The sequence below is a fragment of the Cetorhinus maximus genome, chromosome 19 (assembly GCF_964194155.1).
Source record: "Cetorhinus maximus chromosome 19, sCetMax3.hap1.1, whole genome shotgun sequence".
In the NCBI taxonomy this organism is placed as follows: Eukaryota; Metazoa; Chordata; class Chondrichthyes; order Lamniformes; family Cetorhinidae; genus Cetorhinus; species Cetorhinus maximus.
In genome coordinates, this window is record NC_135897.1 from 60,018,823 (window position 1) to 60,040,185 (window position 21,363).

The 21,363-nt window shown below is 41.0% G+C and overlaps 1 protein-coding gene across 5 annotated transcripts in view; it reads right to left on the reverse strand.

The window, feature by feature from the left end:
- LOC144693831 (arf-GAP with coiled-coil, ANK repeat and PH domain-containing protein 2-like) overlaps positions 1-21,363 on the reverse strand; it is a 197,425-nt gene that overhangs the window by 51,389 nt on the left and 124,673 nt on the right. For all 5 annotated transcript variants that reach the window (XM_078563905.1, XM_078563904.1, XM_078563908.1 and 2 more), the window contains one exon: positions 9,389-9,463. In XM_078563905.1, the coding sequence (XP_078420031.1) occupies positions 9,389-9,463 (75 nt within the window). The remainder of the gene's footprint in view (positions 1-9,388; positions 9,464-21,363) is intronic.

The following is a 21,363-nucleotide window of genomic DNA, read 5'->3' on the forward strand; positions in this document are numbered from 1 at the left end:
GAAGAGAAAGAACCATTAAAATATCGGATATATGGACCAGGAAGGGAAATTGGGTGGCCAACTGTTTGTGGGAATAGGGTTGAGGATGCAGGAGGCAGATCTCATAGACAAGCCGATCTCTGAGCGGGCATGAGATAAGTTTGGGAGAAACTAAAAAACGATACAAGGAGTACAGGCAAACTCGGGGCAGCAGTGAGGCTGGGAAGTAGGGACCGCCACAGGAGGAGGGAGAAAGAGGGTTAAATTAACGGCCACTGTGTGGCGAACTGGAGGCTGCCAGGGGGATGAGGGGAACTAGGGGCTGCCCGGGAGGGCAGTTAGGAGGGAAACTAAAGGCTGCCAGGGAGGGGCCACTGATGAGATGTTCTCTATGTTAATAACAAAACAACCCATGAGTTCCTCACACTCTTTACTAGAGGTGAGGGTGGAGGAGACTAGTGTTGCTCTTCCAAATGAGAGTCAGGACTAAAACAACAATTAGGGGTAAATTGCTATTTTAGGCATTGAAATAAGATTGCCCAATCTCATGCCCATAATTCAAAATTCTCAAAGATCTACAGCATCTACCCGAAGTGCATTCTTGTTTATTATATACTGCTCATCCAAACCTTTACTTGAATTAACTGTGCTTATGTCATTTGTTATTCAAAGAAAGTAAACTAACAGATGATTTATATCCATATACCAAAAGAATTAGCTACTGGCAGGATTATCTTTCAAGAATATACATATTTGTGCTTAAAGACGCGTTAAAAATCTCCAGTAAAATCCTGTTGCATATCAGGGAAGATTCCCATGATTTTGGATGATTTTAAAGTACAGTTTTTTTACCCAGTTTAATCCAAAACTGATGCTTTCAAAACTGTCCAACTTCTGCATTTGGCTAGTTGCATACAAAAATATCTGCTATCAATGATAAATATTTTTATACATGGTTACTGGGAAATCAAGGACCAGGACCAACAACATTTATTGCAGGACGACAGGCGTGAATAAAAGACAAAGTCATGATTACAAATAGCCATGTGGATTAGATCAGGCTCAAGTGAGAGGGCAGAAAGAGTTTAGCAAAAACCTAAAGGTACTGAAACATCTTTGTAGAACAAATAGCATTACTATTACTTCTCCAGTCATCCCTACATGATCTACCAATGTTAGTATACATATTGTACAGAAACTTACCTGAAGGGCAGCCTATGACCAGCATTTAAGAAAAAGGAAAAAAAGAAAAACCATAGTTGACTATTTTGCAAGTAAAGGTTTACAGGTCATGGCATATTGGATTGAACGGAATATTAGTTGAGGGCTGCATAAATTGCACATAATTTCATACATGTATTATGTCCATTGGAAGGAACACGGAGACAGGGTAGTCGTAAAATGAAATGCAGAGGAGGTGCAAAATGTGAAAAAATATTATGCATCAGAGGGAAAAAATGTAAATGTTTTTCGTAAAAGACAACAACATAATTTCATAGCACACGTCTAAGGCCTGGGTTTTCGCTCCCGTTGGGACACTTCCCAGCTCTGCAAACCCACGAGAAAGTATCCGGAAGTTGGGATTTTTGATCAGGGTGGCGGGGTTCCTGGAGTCAGGCCGAGTGCGGACGATACTGGCTGCAAGCGATGCTGACGTAAGCTGGGCGGGGGGCCTGTCTCAGTGCATCGGCACTGTAACAAAGTTTTCCAAAAAACAGAAAAATATAAACCACCCTCCAGCCCTCAACCTCCTCACACTCCCCATGCCCCATCCATGCCACCTCATGCCCTACCTGCCCCATGGCACCTCCATTCCAACCTATGCCCCTCTGCCCAACCCCCATGGCCCTTTATAGCCCCTATGCCAATTCATACCAATCCCCTACCATGTCAACTTACCCAGTATCCACTATGGCAGCCCTCAGGACCCACGCTGACATTAAAGTTCCAAGTACCTATTGCAGACTTTATTTTTTAAAAACTCTGATTCATAACAAATCCATTTACTACAATTAAGTCTTCAATTACAGTTGTTGCTGCATTCCTGAAAATTGTGACTTTAAGTGAAACGACTTTAAGTGAACCATGCATCCCTATATGAATCAATGTTAATGCTGGAGTTAAGTTCTTTTGGACATTTCTCATCCAGAAAAATGAATATACAAGTTGAAATACTGTACCATGTGTGTACAGCACTGTGTTCCTAGCTGAAATAACTTGCAGAAATAAATCACTAAACATAAAAGAAATACTATATAAATTTAAATTAGATAATACTCACCAATCTCTCTTTCTTCTTAGGCAATCCCTTGGGTTCAGGAATTACTTGCTTCCATTCCGCTTCAATGTCTTCTGAGATGGCTTAAAAGTCCTATATGCAGTCTCCAGACTCTGCCACATGGGGGCAGGTGTTGCTTGAAGGTTAGTCAGATGATTTGCTTGGAGGGTTTTGCACTCTTTCCACTGCCTTGACTTAGTCTTGACATGTTCCTGAAATCTCACTGAGTTTGGTGCTTGCCCAAATGAACTTTTTCCCATTTTGGTCAGTCACATGAGTTGGTGGAGATGTTTGACCTCTTCAGGGATGCTTTGAGGACATCCCTAAAGCGTTTCAGTGGAGTAGATTTGAGTGATTTACTAAATGCTGATCCTCATTTGCTACAAATGGCTCCTCTGTCCCACCTGCTGTAAATGGCGCTCTCACTGGTTTTAAAAGGACTTTTGCCTCACCTGCTGCACACTTGAACAAGGGCCAAACTTGGGGGAGCTCCAAAATTAATCAGACGATTGCAGGGTCAGCCTGCTGATGGATACACCCTATATTTTTCATCCAAGCCCTGAGACAAGGAAAGCAATTTTAATGTATTTGTATACATTAGCTGGTACCTCTCAGAGGCTTCAATGGTTTCTGTGCCTCACTCACAGCCAGCACACCTGAGGTTCCAAAATTGAAATTAACTTGCAGAGTCAAGAAATGGGCCTTCATTTACAGAGATGAGTAGTCCAGGCTTCAACTTTTTGCTTGCATTAAAATTCTTTCTGCAGAACTTTGCCTCTGGGGTTTCTTTAAAAACAAAAGTTTCCTCGAGTGCAAAAACCTATTTTCACAATGGCGCCGATCGGGTCAGGGGACCAGACATCAGATGAACGAGCCGGCAAGTGATGACGCGCAACATGCAAGGAGGGTGCCAACATGCGATGACACACAACTCACGTAATGAGGACACTGTCATGACAGTGGATCACAGCACGAATTACGGACATATTGAACCTTTTTGAGGAAGACCCGTGATTTTTTAAAAAGGACATAAAAGCAAAAGCTGGCTGAAACTGTAAAGTAACCACTTTCTGGAAAATTCCTATGTGGATTATACTTGACCAACTAGTCCAGGGAAGCCCTGGAATTTCGCATCTAAAAAGGTATCAAGGCCCACTTCAGACAGAGACACTTCAAAGGGAGAGTGCAATCAAAGACTGAACTTTAATCTTATGGTTTTAGAGACAATGGAGGCTGATTACCATCTCAGCAGAAATTCTCTCCTGTTGAGTTATGTCTCAGAATGTGGACATGATCTGAGTTGAAAGCAAGCAGATTCTGGGCGAAAGACGTGTTTGTTTTTTCCCTTCCAGGAATACACAAGAAAAGGGGTTACAAATCCAGCTGCAAACCTGATCGGTGTGTTCTAGTTCTTCAGTGCAAGTGTGTGCTATGAATGTCACAGCAGAGGAACAGCAACTAGGCATCCGTGCAGCTTACAGATAAAATTCTTCTCTCTCTCTCTGTGTGGCTAGAGGCAAGTCAACAAAGCCACCGTCAAAAAGGAAACAGGCCAACTCCTTCAGCTAACCTGCAGAACCATGTGTCTCCAAACCAATCTGCTCAACTACCAAAGTCAGCTATACTGGAATTAACCAACTGAACGGCCACAACATTTCATCATCCACTTCTCACAGACAAGCCACAGACTGATTCATATATATTTTTAACTTTTATATTTGGACTCAACTTCTCATTTCTAATGTGTGTGTATGTTTGTTGCGTTTTTATTATTTTTTCCCTCAGGTTTTAGTAACTAATAAACTTACTTTTTCTCTGACTCAAGGAAGCCTGGTTAAATTGACTCATTGTAAAACATAAATACATTTGGACTGGGAAAAGGTATTCAGAGAGAAGGGATCCTTTTCAAATTAACCTTGTTGCGACCAACCAAGGGAGCTGAATAAAGAAAGGGAGCCAGCTCATTCCTCCTCATCCAGTATCATAACAGAATTGAGGTTCGGGAAGTTAACAATTTGGGGTATCTTGACCGAGATCATAACAAATTGGGGGGACCGGTTGTAACAATGCTGACGCACGATGACATGCAACGAGGATGCCGACACATAATGTCAACACAGACTGGGATGAACATAATGACAAAAAATGGAAATTACAAAGTAATTCAGAGAAACAATCCCTGAAATAAAAACAACTTTAAAATAAACGTCAAGTGGGGTGACTTAATGCAAGGGTTTAGTGTACATTAACATCAACTACATTATCCCTTGTAACAACAAGCATTTCATCCAATTGCATAATTCCTTATAAAATCAAGCATTGGAATTCATAGTCCTACTTCAAAGAGTTCATAACCACTTGGAACTGTCAATCAAACTGTGAGATGGCAGGCACTACTATGATAATGAACTGTTGTGAAATCAGTCATGCAGTACTAACCCAGTAATGGTAATCCTAAGGTTTATGTCAACAGAGTGAAATAGCATGCAATCATTTTTTTTTGAAAGCACTCTAGACACTTTTTACAAGAGTTTAAAAGGTAGGAGTTTTAAATGCCTTGACAGCTCCCTCTGATAGCTCATCTTGACACTTTCGACAGTTGTTTTAGACAGTTCCAATGAGCTTCACAGTTCCATGCCTCCTTTCAGTAATCCCAAACAGCACCTGACCCTCCCCCAGAGGGCACCTGACCACACCAAAAAGTGTCCCAGGACTATATCCAAAGGGGTACCATAGCTCTCCATAAGGGTACACTGACTATCTAAACAAATCCACAAAGTTCAGGCCTGCACCTACCAGGTCTGATGTGCACATTATGGGTTTCAAACACCTCTTTCACCAAAATGACATGAGTGCAGGCAGCTGCTGATTGCCATGGACACCTGCCTCTGTGAAGTGTGCATGAGCAAATTCTGACCCGGGCTCATTTCCACCTGCGTGAAAATGGTAGATGGGATCAGGGCTGTGAAGCCTTATATTTCTCCCAAAAAATTGCACAGGCTGCTGATAGTCACTGACCAAGCTCAATCATAAAGAATGGTTATGCAGACATTATGTCAAGAAATATAGCAAAGGCCCCAACACAGCCTGGCTGTGATATTTGTGCTCCAGAACTAGCCACAACTCTAACCAAGTTCTCCCAGTACAATTACAACACTAACATCTACCCAACAAAGTGCAACATTGCTCAGATATATCCTTTCCAAAAAAAGCAGGTCTAATCCAATCCTGCCTATTACTGCCTAATCAGCCTACTCTCAATCATCAGCAAAGTGATGGAAGAGGTCATCGACAGTGCTTTCAAGCAGCACTTACCAATAAACTGTACATCAATACTCAGTTTGGATTCCCCCGATATCACTTGGCTCCAGGCCTCATTACAACCTTGCACCAAACATGGACAATAGAGCTGAATTCCAGATGTGAGGTGTGAATGACTACCTTAGGCATTAAGGCAGCACAATGTATGGAACTCAGGAGCCCTAATGAAGTAAGAGTTACTAAGAATCAAGGGTAAAGAAACCTCTCCACCAGCTGAAGTCATATCTAGCACAAGGAAATATGGTTGCTGGAGTCCAATCCTCTCAGACCCAGGGCACTGCTGCAGGAATGCCCCATGGTAGTGTCCTAAGCTCACCCATCTTCGGCTGTTTCATCAATTACTTTCTTTCCACCATAAGGTCAGAAGTGGGGGTTGCACAATGTTCAGCACCATTCGCAAATCCTCAGATGACAAAACAGTCTATACCTGCATGCAGCAAAGTCAAGGCAACATTTAGGCTTGGGTTGATAAGTGGCAAGCAACATTTGCACCACACCAGTGCCAGGCAATTACCATCTCCAACAAGAGCCCACCACCTTCCCATGATATTCAGTGGTCTTACCATCATCAAATTCCCTACCATCAACAACCTGGGAGTCACCATTGACCAGAAATTAATTGGGCTAGCCACACATATACTGTGGCTACAAGAGCAGTCAGAAGCTGGGTTTTCTGTGGTGAGTGATCTATCTACCAACTCCTCAAAGCTTTACCACCATAAACAGGGCAGTTAGGAGTGTGGTGAAATACTCTTTCCTTGACTGGATAAGTGTAGTTCTAACAATGCTCAAGAAATTCAATACCATCCAAGTCAAAGCAGCCCTGTTGATTAGCGCCTATCCTTCGTCATCTTTAACACTGACTCCTGCCACCACTGGCACACTGTTGTTAGTGTGTGTACTATCTAGAAGATGCACTGGAGCAACCCGCCAAGCATTACCTCTCAAGCCTTTGACTTCTTCTGCTTAAAAGGTCAAAGGCAGCGGGCACCAACATCTCCCAAGTTTCCCCTCCAAGTCACACACCATCGTGACTTGGAAATACATTGTTCTTCCTTCATCATTGTTTGGTTAAAATCCTGAAACTCTCTATGTAACAGTGGTAGTCCCGTCACATCTTAGACTGCAGCAGTTCAGAAAGATGGTACCTCACCATCTTCTCAAGGACAATTAGGGATGGGCAATAAATGCTCACCTTGCCAGTGACGCCCACGTCCCCGAATGAATAAAAAGGTCACTAACCACAGGGTTGCCGATTCCCATATCCCACGAGTCAGAACTCTTAAAGGGAAGGGTGGAATAAGAAAACTTAAGATGTAAACAAAAATAATTTAAAGCTGCAAATTCAAATTTGGCGAGGCATGTAGGCAACTCAGAGGTAATCCATTTTCTCCAGGACATCAGAACAATAGATTTTTACTTGCTTCTCATTCAGTAAATTCATTATAATATGGATGTGTTGCATGGACAACTGCAGGGATTGGAAGTACTAGAAACTAAAGAGCGCTGCCCCATTAAGTCCTTCTTTGACAAACTGGGCATCATCTTCTTACATTGATATAACATTGCCAATCTTTAAATCTATTTTTGTTCTGCCACAAGTCACACTGTGCTTGCATCATCACAAGTGAAAACCTCATCGAAAGGATTTAGTTCTGTTTTTGACTACTTTACTGTGTTTCTTTTAAAACTCAGTATTCTTGCAAATCTAAAACTTAGAAGGTGCAACAGAATGTACATTTAGAGCTTTCACAACCTTTTTGAACAAGATAACAAGCTCATCAATTTCTGCATTACAGAGGCACAAACACCTACAAAGAACATTCTTCACAAACAATCTAAAAGTAATGGTTGGGAAAGAAATCCATTTGCTATCCACAGAAGAGGAAGTTAAAAATTAGTACCTTTCGGCTGAAGGTTTTTAAATTTCATGCTCATCGTGATGAGACTTTTGTGCTGGGATGGAAAAATGTTCGTTCAAGGGTACTCAATGTCAGCAACTAGCATTCCAATGTGAAGTACAACACAGCTAGCTCCCTTTACTCTGTCCAACAATATGCTTTAACCTCCCAACAACACTACCTATGTCATCAATATTAAGCATTTTCATTTCCTGTATGAACCACCTTTATAATCTCTATCACTGGAACAGTTAATTTGATACTAATGCACCAAATTAAGAGAAATTGTGCTCTATGGGCATATATCAATCAGAAACATGGTGAAATTCTTTTCAGGTAGCTCTTACAAGGAAGGGAAACATTCAATTAGGGTTAAATTTGAATCCAAATTCTAAAGATAAACTGATAAAGTGGCATTTGTCTAACTATACCATTCAAACTGCTGATCTCGAAAAAGGTAGTAACTGATAGGAAGAGGAGTCTGGAGATAATTATTCTATAATGTGTTCCAAATAATCATTTTCTAGCAGTCAGTTAGTTATAAAACACACTCTGAAACACTCTTGCATAAAGTCCTATACATGTATTATGTGACTAGGATGAATATTTTTATTAATATGACAGGAAAATTTTAGGTTTGCATCACATAACCATCTCTAATATGTCTGTTTTTTAACTGATGTCAAGCCAGTTCAGCTGAGTTTGAGAAGAAAACTTTGACTTATAATCAATTTATTTTCAGACAAATACAAAGATGCCAACTTAAGAAAACTATACTCCAGGGGCTTGGTTTGGCTGAAATCAACATTCTTAGTAGAAAATCAACCTGCTTCTACACATCTAAGTTAAGTTCCTACCAGCCAAAGTAATATTCCCTTATAACTAAGTTCTGAACAACCTGGAGCCCCACACAAGTCAGTCCTAAATCTTTCCAAACTGACCTCAGTTCTGATGAAAGGTCATCAACCTGAAAGATGAACTCTGTTCCTCCCTCCACAGATGCCACCAGATCTGCTGAATTTTTCCAGCATTTTCCATTTTTATTTTGACTTCAGGGTTTGCCTGGTTAGACAAATGATACCACAAGTGGAGAATTCAAGGCTACAGAAAGAATTGATTTCAGTATATACAAGTGGATTACAGCACATCATAGTGGGAAAAACAGGGTACAGCAGCAAAATAAAGATGGCCATCATGTCATGTAGAAACTTCTTGGTTTCAAACCAACTTAGTGGAATTTTCAGCCTCTGAAATATCATGACGGTGAGAGGCTTAACACCACTATTGCTACAATTGCTAAATCTTGAATATTGTCCTGTTTTATTTATGGTCAGCATTTTATATCTTTGTCATTTTAGTTTTAAATTCCAGCATTTGGTCTATTTAAGTCGAGTATCACCTTTCCAATACACATTTTTAATACTGTAAAATTCTGTACTTTCCTACAGTTGTTTTCAAAAAAGTGAGAGATACGCATCTAAATAAAAGATTTTATAAAATGAAAAAACGCTTCAATTTAGTAAACTGTAATCCATTTTTAGTGACAGTGTCCATTTCAAACGGTTAACTTCACAAGTATCCGACAAGTTGAAAAAAAATCCAGTAATTTACAAGTAACAGTCCTGCTAATGGTTTTATTTAGTTTAGGATTTCTTTTTAGGACAGCAATTGTTATTGTAGTTAGTGTCCACACTGAAGATAATTATGAATTGATCATTGTAACACTGGTTTCCATGCAGTAGGCCACAAATATTATAAAATACTGATTAAGAATTAGTATTTATGGCTAAAGTTAACATACATAAATTAAATCAAACATCTGAATAATACAAAACATTTGAACTGTTTATAAATTTCCAGATGTCATGGGATGTTTGTATTATGCAAGATTTCACATCTGTCCACATACCTTTTGTTGAATAGTGGAGTGCTTTTGTTCCATATCTCTCTTCTCTTTAGCTGCATCCACAACTAATTGATCCAGCTGTTGAAACAGAACAGTAAATCAGCTCATTTTTGTTTAACTTTCTAAGCTGGCTGTGAATCTTAATTTGTTACCTATAAATAAATATCCCTACTTATTCTAGAAACAAAATAATGAATGACAGATCTCTGGAGAAATATAAAGCAAGTTTGTCATGATGTCTCAGACTATTTTTAGAATGGTGAAACTAAAAATCCTAGCAATTCAATATGTTCAGTTCTACGTATGCTTTTAAAAATAGACTTAGCATCATCCAATCATAATGCAAGTAAATATCCCTCTTTTACAATTTGCCCTCTAACATTAAAGAAGCATCACACCTAGGCTGGAAATTTTCAGCGATTCATTCTGATAGCTTGTGCTGAAGTCCTGTTGGTAGTTATGAGAACACGCAGCCTGCACTGATCCATATGGTGCCTTAAATTCAGAATAATTATATAGTTCCAAATGACTATCTGACTGTGGCATCAGACCAGTAGGAATCATTGTACTTATAATCTACACACTGACGAAGGTTGCAATGCTCAATCATTGTTGCCTGCATTAGCAGCTATGACTGCCTGATAGGGCAAACCAGTGGCAGAGATGCTGATTCCTAGTAGTGCTGCATCAATTAGGCAGAAGCAGTAGAAGCACAAGGGCTCAAATAAAAAAAGATTTTGCTACCGTATTTCTTGTCTAAAGGCAGTAACGAAGGAAAAAGGCTTTGCTAACCAGTCAAACATTTTGCGCATGGATTATTTTTCAACTAATAAGCAATCAAAAACAAATACATTTTCCAGAAAGTGTGTATGCATGTGGATTGTTATGATCCCAGACAAGACCCACAAGTTTTTGGTGAGATCCGGTTAGGGACCAGTAACATTTTGTTGAGCGTAGATAAAGTCTGAGATTCAAGGTACTTGCTATGAGAATAAAGCCACAAGGTTCCACGGGTTTTGAACAAACAAAATTAACTTTACTATATGAGGTCAGGAAGTTAAACAATTTGCAACATCTATCTTATACTCTAACATTCAGGATTAATGAGGTACATGTGAATAACAGGCAAACTATTTGCGAACACACCACACTGCACAACAAGTGGCAGATACAACCAAGACAGATTCCACAGATTTCTCAACAACCCACCCAGATGTCAGGAAACACCAAGTCAACCAATCTCGTTGAAACCCTGTCTTTTTCACGAGAGATTCCAGTCTTCACCTTCGAAGATCTCACCGAGGAATTCCCTCCAATGATGGCCCACCTTGAAGGGTTTCAATCTTGTCTCCTGAGATTCTGTTCCCCTGGATTCCCAAGTCAACACTCCAGCATCAACTCACATGTATAACTTCAGCTCTTCCGCCGTGCCAAGCAGAACAGAACTGCTCCAAAGGGTTACCTGCCCTCCAATGGCCCACAGCACAGAATCACCAACCTTCTGCTGCCTTTTTTGATCACCAGGACATCTCCTGAGCCTTCTTCAATCACCAGGGCATCTCCTGAGCCACCTTTGATCACCAGGGATTTGCCTCAGACCTCTCCATTTAAAGTCTGCCAACAGCCATTTTTCTGTTCTTCTCCCTTCTTAAATGTGAGCTCTCCCTGCCCCGTCTGTAAATTCCTTTGGAACCTCTTCCTGTCCCCTATCCCTTTCCCCTACCTGGGGTTCTTCTCTTTACTATGGCGCTCTGCTCCCGATCACACAATTGGGATTGTTGTGACAGTTTCTTTTTGTGCAGGCGCACTGGACCCGTATCCTCAGCCCAAAGAACTCCAAATGTTGTACCATACACATGCAGCCTGCTCCAGGTCCGCACATATGGGGAAGCGCCAGAGGGCTGTTGAGACTCAGAGTTCCTGGTCCCCTTCTCTCCATCAAGTTTAAGTCTGGTTTTCATAGAAGTATATACTTTATATATGGGAATATAACCTACAAAAATAAGCTTTTCAACTTAAAATCACTCCAGTCTCTTGCCTAAGAAATTATATTGCTATCAAGCGAGAAATCCCCTGTGGCCCTCATTTTCCTCTGATCTCAACATAGCCAACTTTAATTGTATGAAATGCCAGTGATAAAGTATTAAAACTGAAGAGAAGGAACATGGGAAAATTGAACACACTGCGCTAGTTAACAGAGCAGTACCAATAGAAATCAAGAGAACTAGTTTTCTCTTTACCCTGTCATTTGTAGAGTAAAGGGTTAATGGTTATGTTAACGTGACAGAAGTAAGCATTACATCATGTTCAGATGACCAAGAAGCTCAGTGGGAACAAGACACAGAATAGTTTCTGTCCAGAGAACAACGTACCTGCCTTGAGGTCTTGGGTGTAAATAGTTCTAAATAAATAGTTTCAAGAAAAAACTAAATACTGATCATCTCCTTGTCACTCACTGAACATGTGAAACCTCATCAAAACCTCAGTTTAAGAAACTGAGACCACAGATTGGTAACCCACAGGCTACATTGGTGCAGCTTGGCTTTGCAATGAAGAAGAATAAAACTTACCTTGGCAGGGGAGAGTGAACCACGCACAATGTTCGCAGTCATTGAATAGCCACTACCCCTTCCACAGCTCTTCCAACACAATGAACATCCACAACAAGGACAACGATGGGAGCTCTGGAGGTGGCAATTTGAAAGTTGCCAAAACACTTCAGGCTTACAAGGCACAAGAACGCCATGTCAGTACCATTTTATATGTGACTGGGACCATGGCTGATGATGTCCCGGCGAGACAAGAAGTCAAGCAGGCCTCAACATCCTACAAGGAGCTTTTGAGGGTCTTTGATAATTAATTCAGCCCTAAGAACCTTGTCATTGAACGGGCCAAATTAGCCAAAGGCCAGGTGAATCCATTTATTATACCTTGTATCAACTGGCCAGTATTGTAGTCAGCATACTCAACAATGTGCTGTTGGAATTTTTGCAAATCAAGGGGGATTTAATGTTAGAGAAGGTTGAACAGTTTGGAAGGCAGGCAGAGCTGCAACAGCAGAATTGGGGTATACTTTGGGAGACGTTGAGGCTCTGGAGGCGTTAATCCAGTATTTAGGCTCAAAGTCGGGAGCTCCACTCATCAAAAAGCCCAGAGTCCGCCAAAACTGCCGAAGGGGCGGGAAGAATCCTTCCACCTATTTTAAATTGTCCCCGATGCTGCTTTTTGATGCCACATCATCCAAAGACTTCCCAGCAACGGGAGTCAAATGCTTTCTCTGTTGCAAGACTGGACATTTTAAACAATTCTGCAGATCTAAAGCACAATTTAAGGGAAGAAAGCTAAAACAAACTTCCAACCATTTTTGAAGTCCAGGGAATTGGAAATACAACATTTCAACCTGATGATCTCCTAGGGCAAATTAAAGATCTCAATTAGCAATTCGGGTCTGTAGAGCTGGAAGTCAAAGGATACATAACTGAATTTAAACTGGACACTGGGGCTGGGGGCTACAGTCTTATCTAACAAACTGGACCAACTTAATATTGTTGAGATCCAGCCATCAAAATAAAGCTACAATGGCCAGGAGGCACAGGCCTCAAAGTGAAGGGTCAGGTCACTACAACCCCAGACATAAAGATAATGAAACTAATGAATCTTTATATCCTACAGGATCAGCAACTTCCTATCTCAGCAAGGCAGCGTGATCAGGGCTTGGTCTTCTACAGAATGACAGTTGAGCCATATTTAGGAATGAAATTCCTGGGTTGTTTTGGGGGACTGGGAAAACTAAAAACTGAGAATCACATCACTCTACTCCCCAGGTGCCAAACCCGTCTGCTTATTTACCCCTAGCAGGGTACCACACTAGTTGATCAAGAATGTCAAAGAGCAAATTGACAGGATGCTGCATCAAGGAGTGATGTCTCCTGTTGCAGTGCCTACAAAATGGTGCTCAGGGCGCGTGACAATCCCTAAACCAAATGGCGACGTCAGGTGTGTTGATCTAACACAGCTAATTAAAGCAGTTCAAAGAGAGATACACCTGATGTCTTCTGTAGATGAGTCTGGCGAAGTTGTCCAAAAGTGTTCTTTTCACAAAACTGGATGTCAACTGTGGTTTCTGGCAGATCAACCTTGACCAAGAGTCAAGGTTGCTGACAATGTTTGCCACTCCCTTCCGTTACTTTTGTTTCAATTGACTTCCCTTTGACATATTCTTTGCACCAGAAATTTTTCAACACACAATGTCCAACATCCTCTCAGACAGGGAAGGAATTATTTGCCACATCAATCTGTTCATCCATGGTGCTACCAAAGAAGAGCATGATTATCGAGTCCTGGAGGTTTTAAAAGTGCTTAAACAAGCAGACCTCTCTGAATGAAGGTGCGAGTTTGGGAAAACCACTACCAGATCTTTAGGCTATATTATCCACCAAAAAGGATAAGAGTAGACCCCCCAAAAAGCCAAGGCAACTAAAGAATTTCCACAGCCCAGGAGTGTTGCTGACATACAAATATTTTTAGACATGGTCATGGTTTCCCAGGTGGGGAACTTTATCCCAAATTCGTCCACCATCAACGAGCCTTTACAAGATCTTCTGAGAAAATGTTAACAGTGGTATTAGGGAGTTCAGCAGAAGAATGCAGGATAAAGAGCTGCTCATCTCTTCAATGTGCTTTCTCATCATGACCCCAACTGTCGACAATATTGGCAGCTGATCCATCAGCAATGGGGCTTGGAGCTGTTCTTCTACAGAACCAGGAGGATGGCAGGAAAAAAAAAGTTTATTATGCCTCTATGTCATTGAGAAACTGAAAAACGTTATGCAATGATTAAAAAAGCACTAGCAGCAACATAGACCTGCAAAAAATTTTCAAATTACTTTATGGGCTTACAATTCAGGATTGATATGGACTATAAATCTCTGGTCACTCTCCAGGAAATTGCTAAGGTGCCACCAGGGATACAGCAGTTCCAGCTAAGACTCATGCGCTATGACTCTATAACAGAGTACGTACCAGGGAAAAGTCAGACCACTGCCAACACACTGTCAAAGGCTACAGTTGACCAGGCTACAGAACATCACTTAACACTCATCTGAGGTAGGAGCATATTCTTCATCAATATCAAGTACCCTACCAGCCTCAGCAAAGAAACTCAGGGAGATAAGGGATGCCTGGCTAAAAGACACAGAACGCAGTCAGGTCAGAACATACTGCCAAGACAGTTGGCCTGAGTCTATCCCAAGCAATCAGGTGTTGATACAATACCATGAACAGCAAAAACATCTGATGCTGGTTGATGATCTTCTAGTTTTCAATGACAGGCTAACAATCCCAACAGCGATGAGAGAAGACATTCTTCAAAAATTTCATGATGGTCATTTGGACATTACCAAATGCAGAGCAGGGCACAACAATTGGTATGGTGACCGGGTGTTTCAAAATCCACTGAAGAACTTATTTTGACATGCCATACTTGTGCCAACAGCCAAGAACCAATGGAACCAACACTACCATCAACATTTCCACCCAGACCGTGGCAAAAGCTAACAATGGATCTTTTTGACTTCAGAGGAAAAATCTACCACATAGTCATTGACTATTACTCTTGCTGGTTGGAAATCAGCAGACACCGCAGAAGTTGTGGTAAAAGCTTTGAAACACATTTACTCTACCCATGGTATTCCGCATGAGGTAGTCTCGGACAACGGTCCACAGTTTACGAGTGAACATTTCCAGCGATTTGCAGTGGAATACAGATTTCACCATATGACCAGTTCGCCACACCATCCGCAAGTTAATGGAGAAGCGGAGAGATGTGTGAAAACCATCAAAATGTTGGTGAAAAAGAACAATGACGTAGAGCTAGCCTTACTCAATTACAGGCAATGCCATTTAGTGATGGATTTTCACCAGAACTACTGATGGGGTGAAGGCTAACGATCCAATTTCCTTCATTGCAACATGAACTCAGACCCAATGTCCTCTTACAAGATCAAGACCGAGTGAGGTGTCACGAGCAAACACACAAAGAGAAACAGTCCAGCTGGTATAGTCACCGGCATAGAGTGCGGTCACAAACCACGTTAATACCTGGGCAAAAGATGTGGATAAGAGACCGTCAGGTGAAAGGTACAGTCATGGAGCAAACTCAGCAACTGCAATCATACGTCATACAAACAGCACTTGGGATTCTCCAAATAAACAGAAAGGTTCTGATACTCTTAGAAGCCACAAGGAGACAATCAGTCCCGTATTACTACGATGGGAGTGATGAGACGGACTCTACTGCAAACACCTCAAGAAATTATGGTCGAGTGCAGGAACTGAATGTAGACGAGCACCCTCAATCAAAAACACTCAAGATGAGATCAGGGACAGTCATAAAAGCACCAGACAGACTCAACTTGTGAGGTTATGACTTTGGGGGAGATGGTGGGAATGTAAATAGTTTAACAAAATAACTTATGACTTTTGAGATTAAACTTGGGGGGAGAGGTAGAGTAATGGATTAATGGTTATATTAATTAGATAATTATGTTAATGAAGATTAGCATGACATGACATCAGGCTCAGATGACCATGAGGCTCAGCGGGAGTAAGACACAGAACAGTCTTTGTCCAGGGAACAATGTACTTACCATGAGGTCTTCGACATAAATAGTTCTAAATAAAAAGTTTCAAGAGAAACTAAATACTGACCATCTCCAAGTCACTCATAGAACAAATGAAACCACATGAAAACATCACTGAGGAAATTAGTAGCCTATCTTTCGAGGGCAGAGGAAAAAGAGTAAGGACAGAATTTTTGCCTCGTTGGGCGGGCGTGGCAGGCCCGGGAGCAGCCGCAACCGGGCCCAATTAATGGCCAGCCAGCATGAAAGGCGCGCTCAGAGCCTAAGTGCTGCCGGGGTGGGGGTGGGAGCAGCAAGAGAGTTGAAGTGTGCGCATGCGCGGGGGTGCGCTCAGTGAAAGCTCCCTGAAGGCACAGAGCTGCCTCAGGGAGCTGGAGATTTTTAACATTACAAATAAAAAAATTGAAAAATAAGGAAATCATGTCCCCTCATGCAACTCTGTCACATGAGCAGGGACATGTTAAAAATTAATTTTAAAAGTTTTTTTTTAAAAATCACTGGTCGAAACCTCATCCCACCCGTGGTGGGGTTTCACAAAAAATGCAAAGGCCACTGGCCTATGGGAAAAATTAAGTTAAATTAATGGGCTTAACAGCCCTCTTAATTGTTGGCAGGTTCGCCGATGTCATCGCGCACTATTTTAGTTCCGCTTGGGTCAGGCACGCACCTGCCCGACAAGGGAAAAATTCTGCCCTACGAGTATGGAGGGAGATTTTCTTTGTTGCCAAATTATTATACAGGGACAAAATAACTATAAAATCTGGAATAAGCTGGGGAATTGTGGTAAATCAGATAACACAATGCACTTTAAAATATAAAAGCAAAATACTGCAGATGCTGGAAGTCTGAAACAAAAACAGAAAATGCTGGCAGCATCTGTGGAGAGAGAAACAGTTAACTTTTCGAGTCCATATGACCCTTCTTCAGAGCTATTTAAATACAGTATATTTTAAATTGAAGGTTTAAATTGTATCAATTGTTTCTTCCATGCATTGTAATTCTCATTTGGTGTCGATCTTGGAAATTGCATGAATATACAGAGGAAGAAGACTGTAGCATCTCAATAGGAGGCTATTTTAATGAGAAATATAACACTGCAAGTTGCTATGATTTTTCAGAGATATACAATTCCAGAAACACTATTCAATAAATATGAACATTGTCATAGTGTCCTGGTTAATATTTAACCTTTCAATACCACCAAAACAAGCCATTTGCTTGAGGTAAAATACTGCGGGTGCTGGAAATATTCAGCAGGTCTGGCAGCATCTGTGGAGAGAGAAACAGTGTTAACGCTTTTGATTCAAAAATGTTAACTCCGATTCTTTCTCTACAAATGTTGCCAGATCTACCAAGTGCTTCCAGCACTTCTGGGTTTTATTTCATTTACTTAATGGCTTGTTTGTTCAGCCTTGTTGTGCATAAATTGGTTGTCATGTTTTATTTACATAATAAATTACTTTTGAAAGGTAGGTTTTTTACTAAGGATGATGCATTTTGGAATGTCCTGAGTACATGAAGGCATGACACAAATGCACATTTTGCATTTTTCAAATGCATGCTGAGCATGGCCTGTAGCAGTGGTTAGGGACATTTGCAATTCAATGCCCAGCAAGTCAAACCTGAAACTGAATTGAAAATAGGAACATAGGAGAAATAGCGGGCTATTTAGCTCATCGAGCCTGCTCCACCAGTCAATACGATCATAGCTGATCATCCACTTCAATGCCTTTTTCCCACACCAACCCTCTTTCCCTTTACGTCATTGGCATTTAGATCTGTCAAACTCTTTAATCATAAGTTTAAGCTTTAAACATACTTAATGACTGAGCTTCCACAGCCCTCTGGGGGACAGAATTCCAAAGATTCACAACCCCCTTGAGTAAAAAGATTTCTCCTAATTTCGGTCTTTAGTGGCTTCCCCTTACTTTTGAAATTGTGTCCCCCTGGTTCTGGACTCCCCAACCAGGGAAATCATCTTACCTGCATCTACCCTGTCTATCCCTTTAAGTATATTGTAGGTTTCAATGAGGTCACTTCTCATTCTTCGAAACTTTAGAGAATACAGGCCCAGTTTGCCCAATCTCTCGTCATAAGACAGTCCTGCCAACCCAGGGACAAATCTGGTGAACCTTCATTGCACTCCCTCTGTTGCAATAATATCCTTCCTAAGGTAAAGGGGCCAAAACTGCACAGAGTACTCCAGGTGTGGTCTAACCAAGGTTAGACCCTTCTTAAATATGAGATGACATTTGCTACCTTTCAATCTGCAGGAGCTGTTCCAGATGATCACTAATGCATCCACTATCTCCACAGCTACCTCTTTCAACACTGTGGGATGTAGAATATCAGGTTCTATACATTTGAAGCAAGACTTCTCCACTCCTGTACTCAAATCCTCTTGCGATAAAGGCTAGATATTAGCCTTCCTAATTGCTTACTACACCTGCATGTTAGCTTTCAGTGACTTATTGATGAGGACACCCAGGTCCCTTTGTACATCTACACTTTCTAATCTCTCACAATTGAAGAAATACCCTGCACATCTGCTCCTCCGACCAAAGTGGATAACCTCATTTTTCCACATTATATTCCATCTGCCATGTTCTTGCCTGCTCACTAAATCTGTCCATTTCCCCTTGAAGCTACTTTGCATCTTCCTCACAACACACATTTCCACCTAGCTTTGTGTCATCCACAAACTTGGAAATATTACTTTTGGTCCCCACATCCAAATCATTGATATATGTTGTGAACAGGTGTGCCCGAGTACTGATCCTTGTGGTACGCCACGAGTCACAACCTGGCAATGCAAGAAGGACCCATTTATTCCTACTGTTTTCTGCCCGTTAGCCAATCCTTAATCCATGCCAGTATATTACCTCCTATCCCATGTGCTTTAATTTTGCTAACCAACCTCCTCAATGCCTTTTGAAAATCAAAGTTAACTACGTCCACTGACTCCCCTTTATCAATTCTGTTAGTAACATCCTCAAAAAACTCTAACAGGTTCATCAAACATGATTTCCTATTCATAAATCCATATTGAATATGCCCAATCTGATCATCATTATTTAAGTGTACATTTATCACATCCTTTATAACGGATTGCAGCATCTTCCCTACAACTAATGTAAGGCTAACAGGTCTGTAGTTCCCCGTTTTCCCTCTCCCTCTCCCTTTTTTTAAAAATTCATTCATTCAAGGGATATGGGCCTCACTGGCTAGGCCAGCATTTATTGCCCATCCCTAACTGCCCTTGAGAAGGTGATGGTGAGCTGCTTTCTTGAACCGCTGCAGTCCCTGTGGTGTAGGTACACCCACAGTGCTGTTCGGGAGGGAGTTCCAGGATTTTAACCCAGTGACAGTGAAGGAACAGCAATATATTTCCAAGTCAGGGTGGTGAGTGACTTGAAGTGGAACTTCCAGGTGGTGGTGTTCTCATGTATCTACTGCCCTTGTCCTTCTAGATGGTAACGGTTGTGGGTTTGGAAGGTGCTGTCTAAGCAGCCTTGGGGAGTTTCTGCAATGCACGGTACACACTGCTGCTACTGTGCATCGGTGATGGAGGGAGTGACTGTTTGTATATGGGGTGCCAATCAAGCAGGCTGCTTTCACCTGGATGGTATCAAGCTTCTTGAGTGTTGTTGGAGCTGCACTCATCCAGGCAAGGGAAGAATATTCTACCACACTCCTGACTTGTGCCTTGTAGATGGTGGACAGGCTTTGGGGAGTCAGGTTAGTTACTCGCCACAGGGTTCGGAGCCTCTGATTTGCTCTTCCAATCTTCAGGAGCCATTCCAGAATATATAGAATTTTGGAAGATGATCACCAATGCATCCTCAATCTCCACAGCTACCTCTTTCAACATCTGGGATGTAGAATATCAAGTCCCAGGGGCTTATCAACCTTCAGCTCCAATAATTTATGCAGTGCAACGTTCTTATTAGTACTAATTTCCTTCGATTCTTCATTCTCCCTTGGATCTCTAATTCTGGGAAATTTCTTGCACCTTCCTCAGTGAAGACAGACAAAAAAGTGATAATTTAGCTTCTCTGCCGTTTCTCTATTCCCCATTATAAATTCTCCTGATTCTGCCTGTAATGGACCTACATTTGTTTCAGCTAAACGTTTTCTTTTACATACCTATAGAAGGTTTTACAGTCTGTTTTTAGCTAGTTAACATTCATACTCTATTCTCCCTTTATCAGTTCTTAGTCCTATTTTGTTGTATTCAAAAATGCTCCCAATCCTCAGGTTTACTACTATATCTGGCAATTTTTTAGGTCTTTTCTTTTAATCTTATACAATCCTTAACTTCCTTTGATAGCCATGGTTGATTGACTTTTCTGGGTTTTTGTGCCTTGAACGAATGTATGATTGCTGTAAACTATGTAATTTTTAAAAAAGACTACCCATTTCCTGTGTACCGTCATGCCTTTTAATGTATTTTCCCAATCCACCTCAACCAATTTGCTCTTCATCTTGTCATTTCCTTTCTTCAAAGTTAACACCCTGGCTTCAGACAGAAGTACATCACTTTCAAACAGAATGTAAAATTCTACCATATTATGGTTACTCATCCCTGAAGGTTCTTTTACAACAAGATTATTATTAAGCCCTTTCTCGTTACATAGTACTAGATCTAAAATAGCCTGTTTTCTAGTCGGTTCCTCTACATTCTGCTCTAGAAAACCATCCCTAACACAATCCAGAAACTCATCCGCCAGGCATTAGTGCTCATTAGGTTTACCCAGTTATATGCATATTGAAGTCACCCATGATTACTGTATGCTGCATGCTTCTCAATCTTTGATGCCCCTTGCTGTTTTAGTACACTTTGAAACCACAAAGAAATTTAACCAACAATCTCAAGTCAAAACGCTTATCCCTCCACCTCAAGCAGAATATATAATTGTTTAATTAGGACATGCTCTAGGCTAAAATGTCAATGGTTATTGTGTAACAAAGCACAAGACTAAATCCAGTTTCCCAGAAGTCATGAGGTGTAAATGTACGAGTAGCAAAATAAAATCTGAAATTTTTATGCATGAAAGGAAACAGAAACGTTATTTATTTTGAACCCCTGGAAGTCATGATTTACATACAAACATATGAATTAGGAACAGGTGTGGGTCTTTTGACCTCTCAAGCCTGCTCCCCCATTCAATAAGATCATAAATGATCTGATTGTGGCCTCAACTCCACATTCTACCTACCCCTAATAACTTTGACTCCCTTGTTGGTAAAGAATCTATCTACCTCTGAACCTGCCTCTGCTGCCCTCTGGGGAAGTAAGTTCCAAAGATTCACAAATTTCAGAAAAAAAATCTCTTC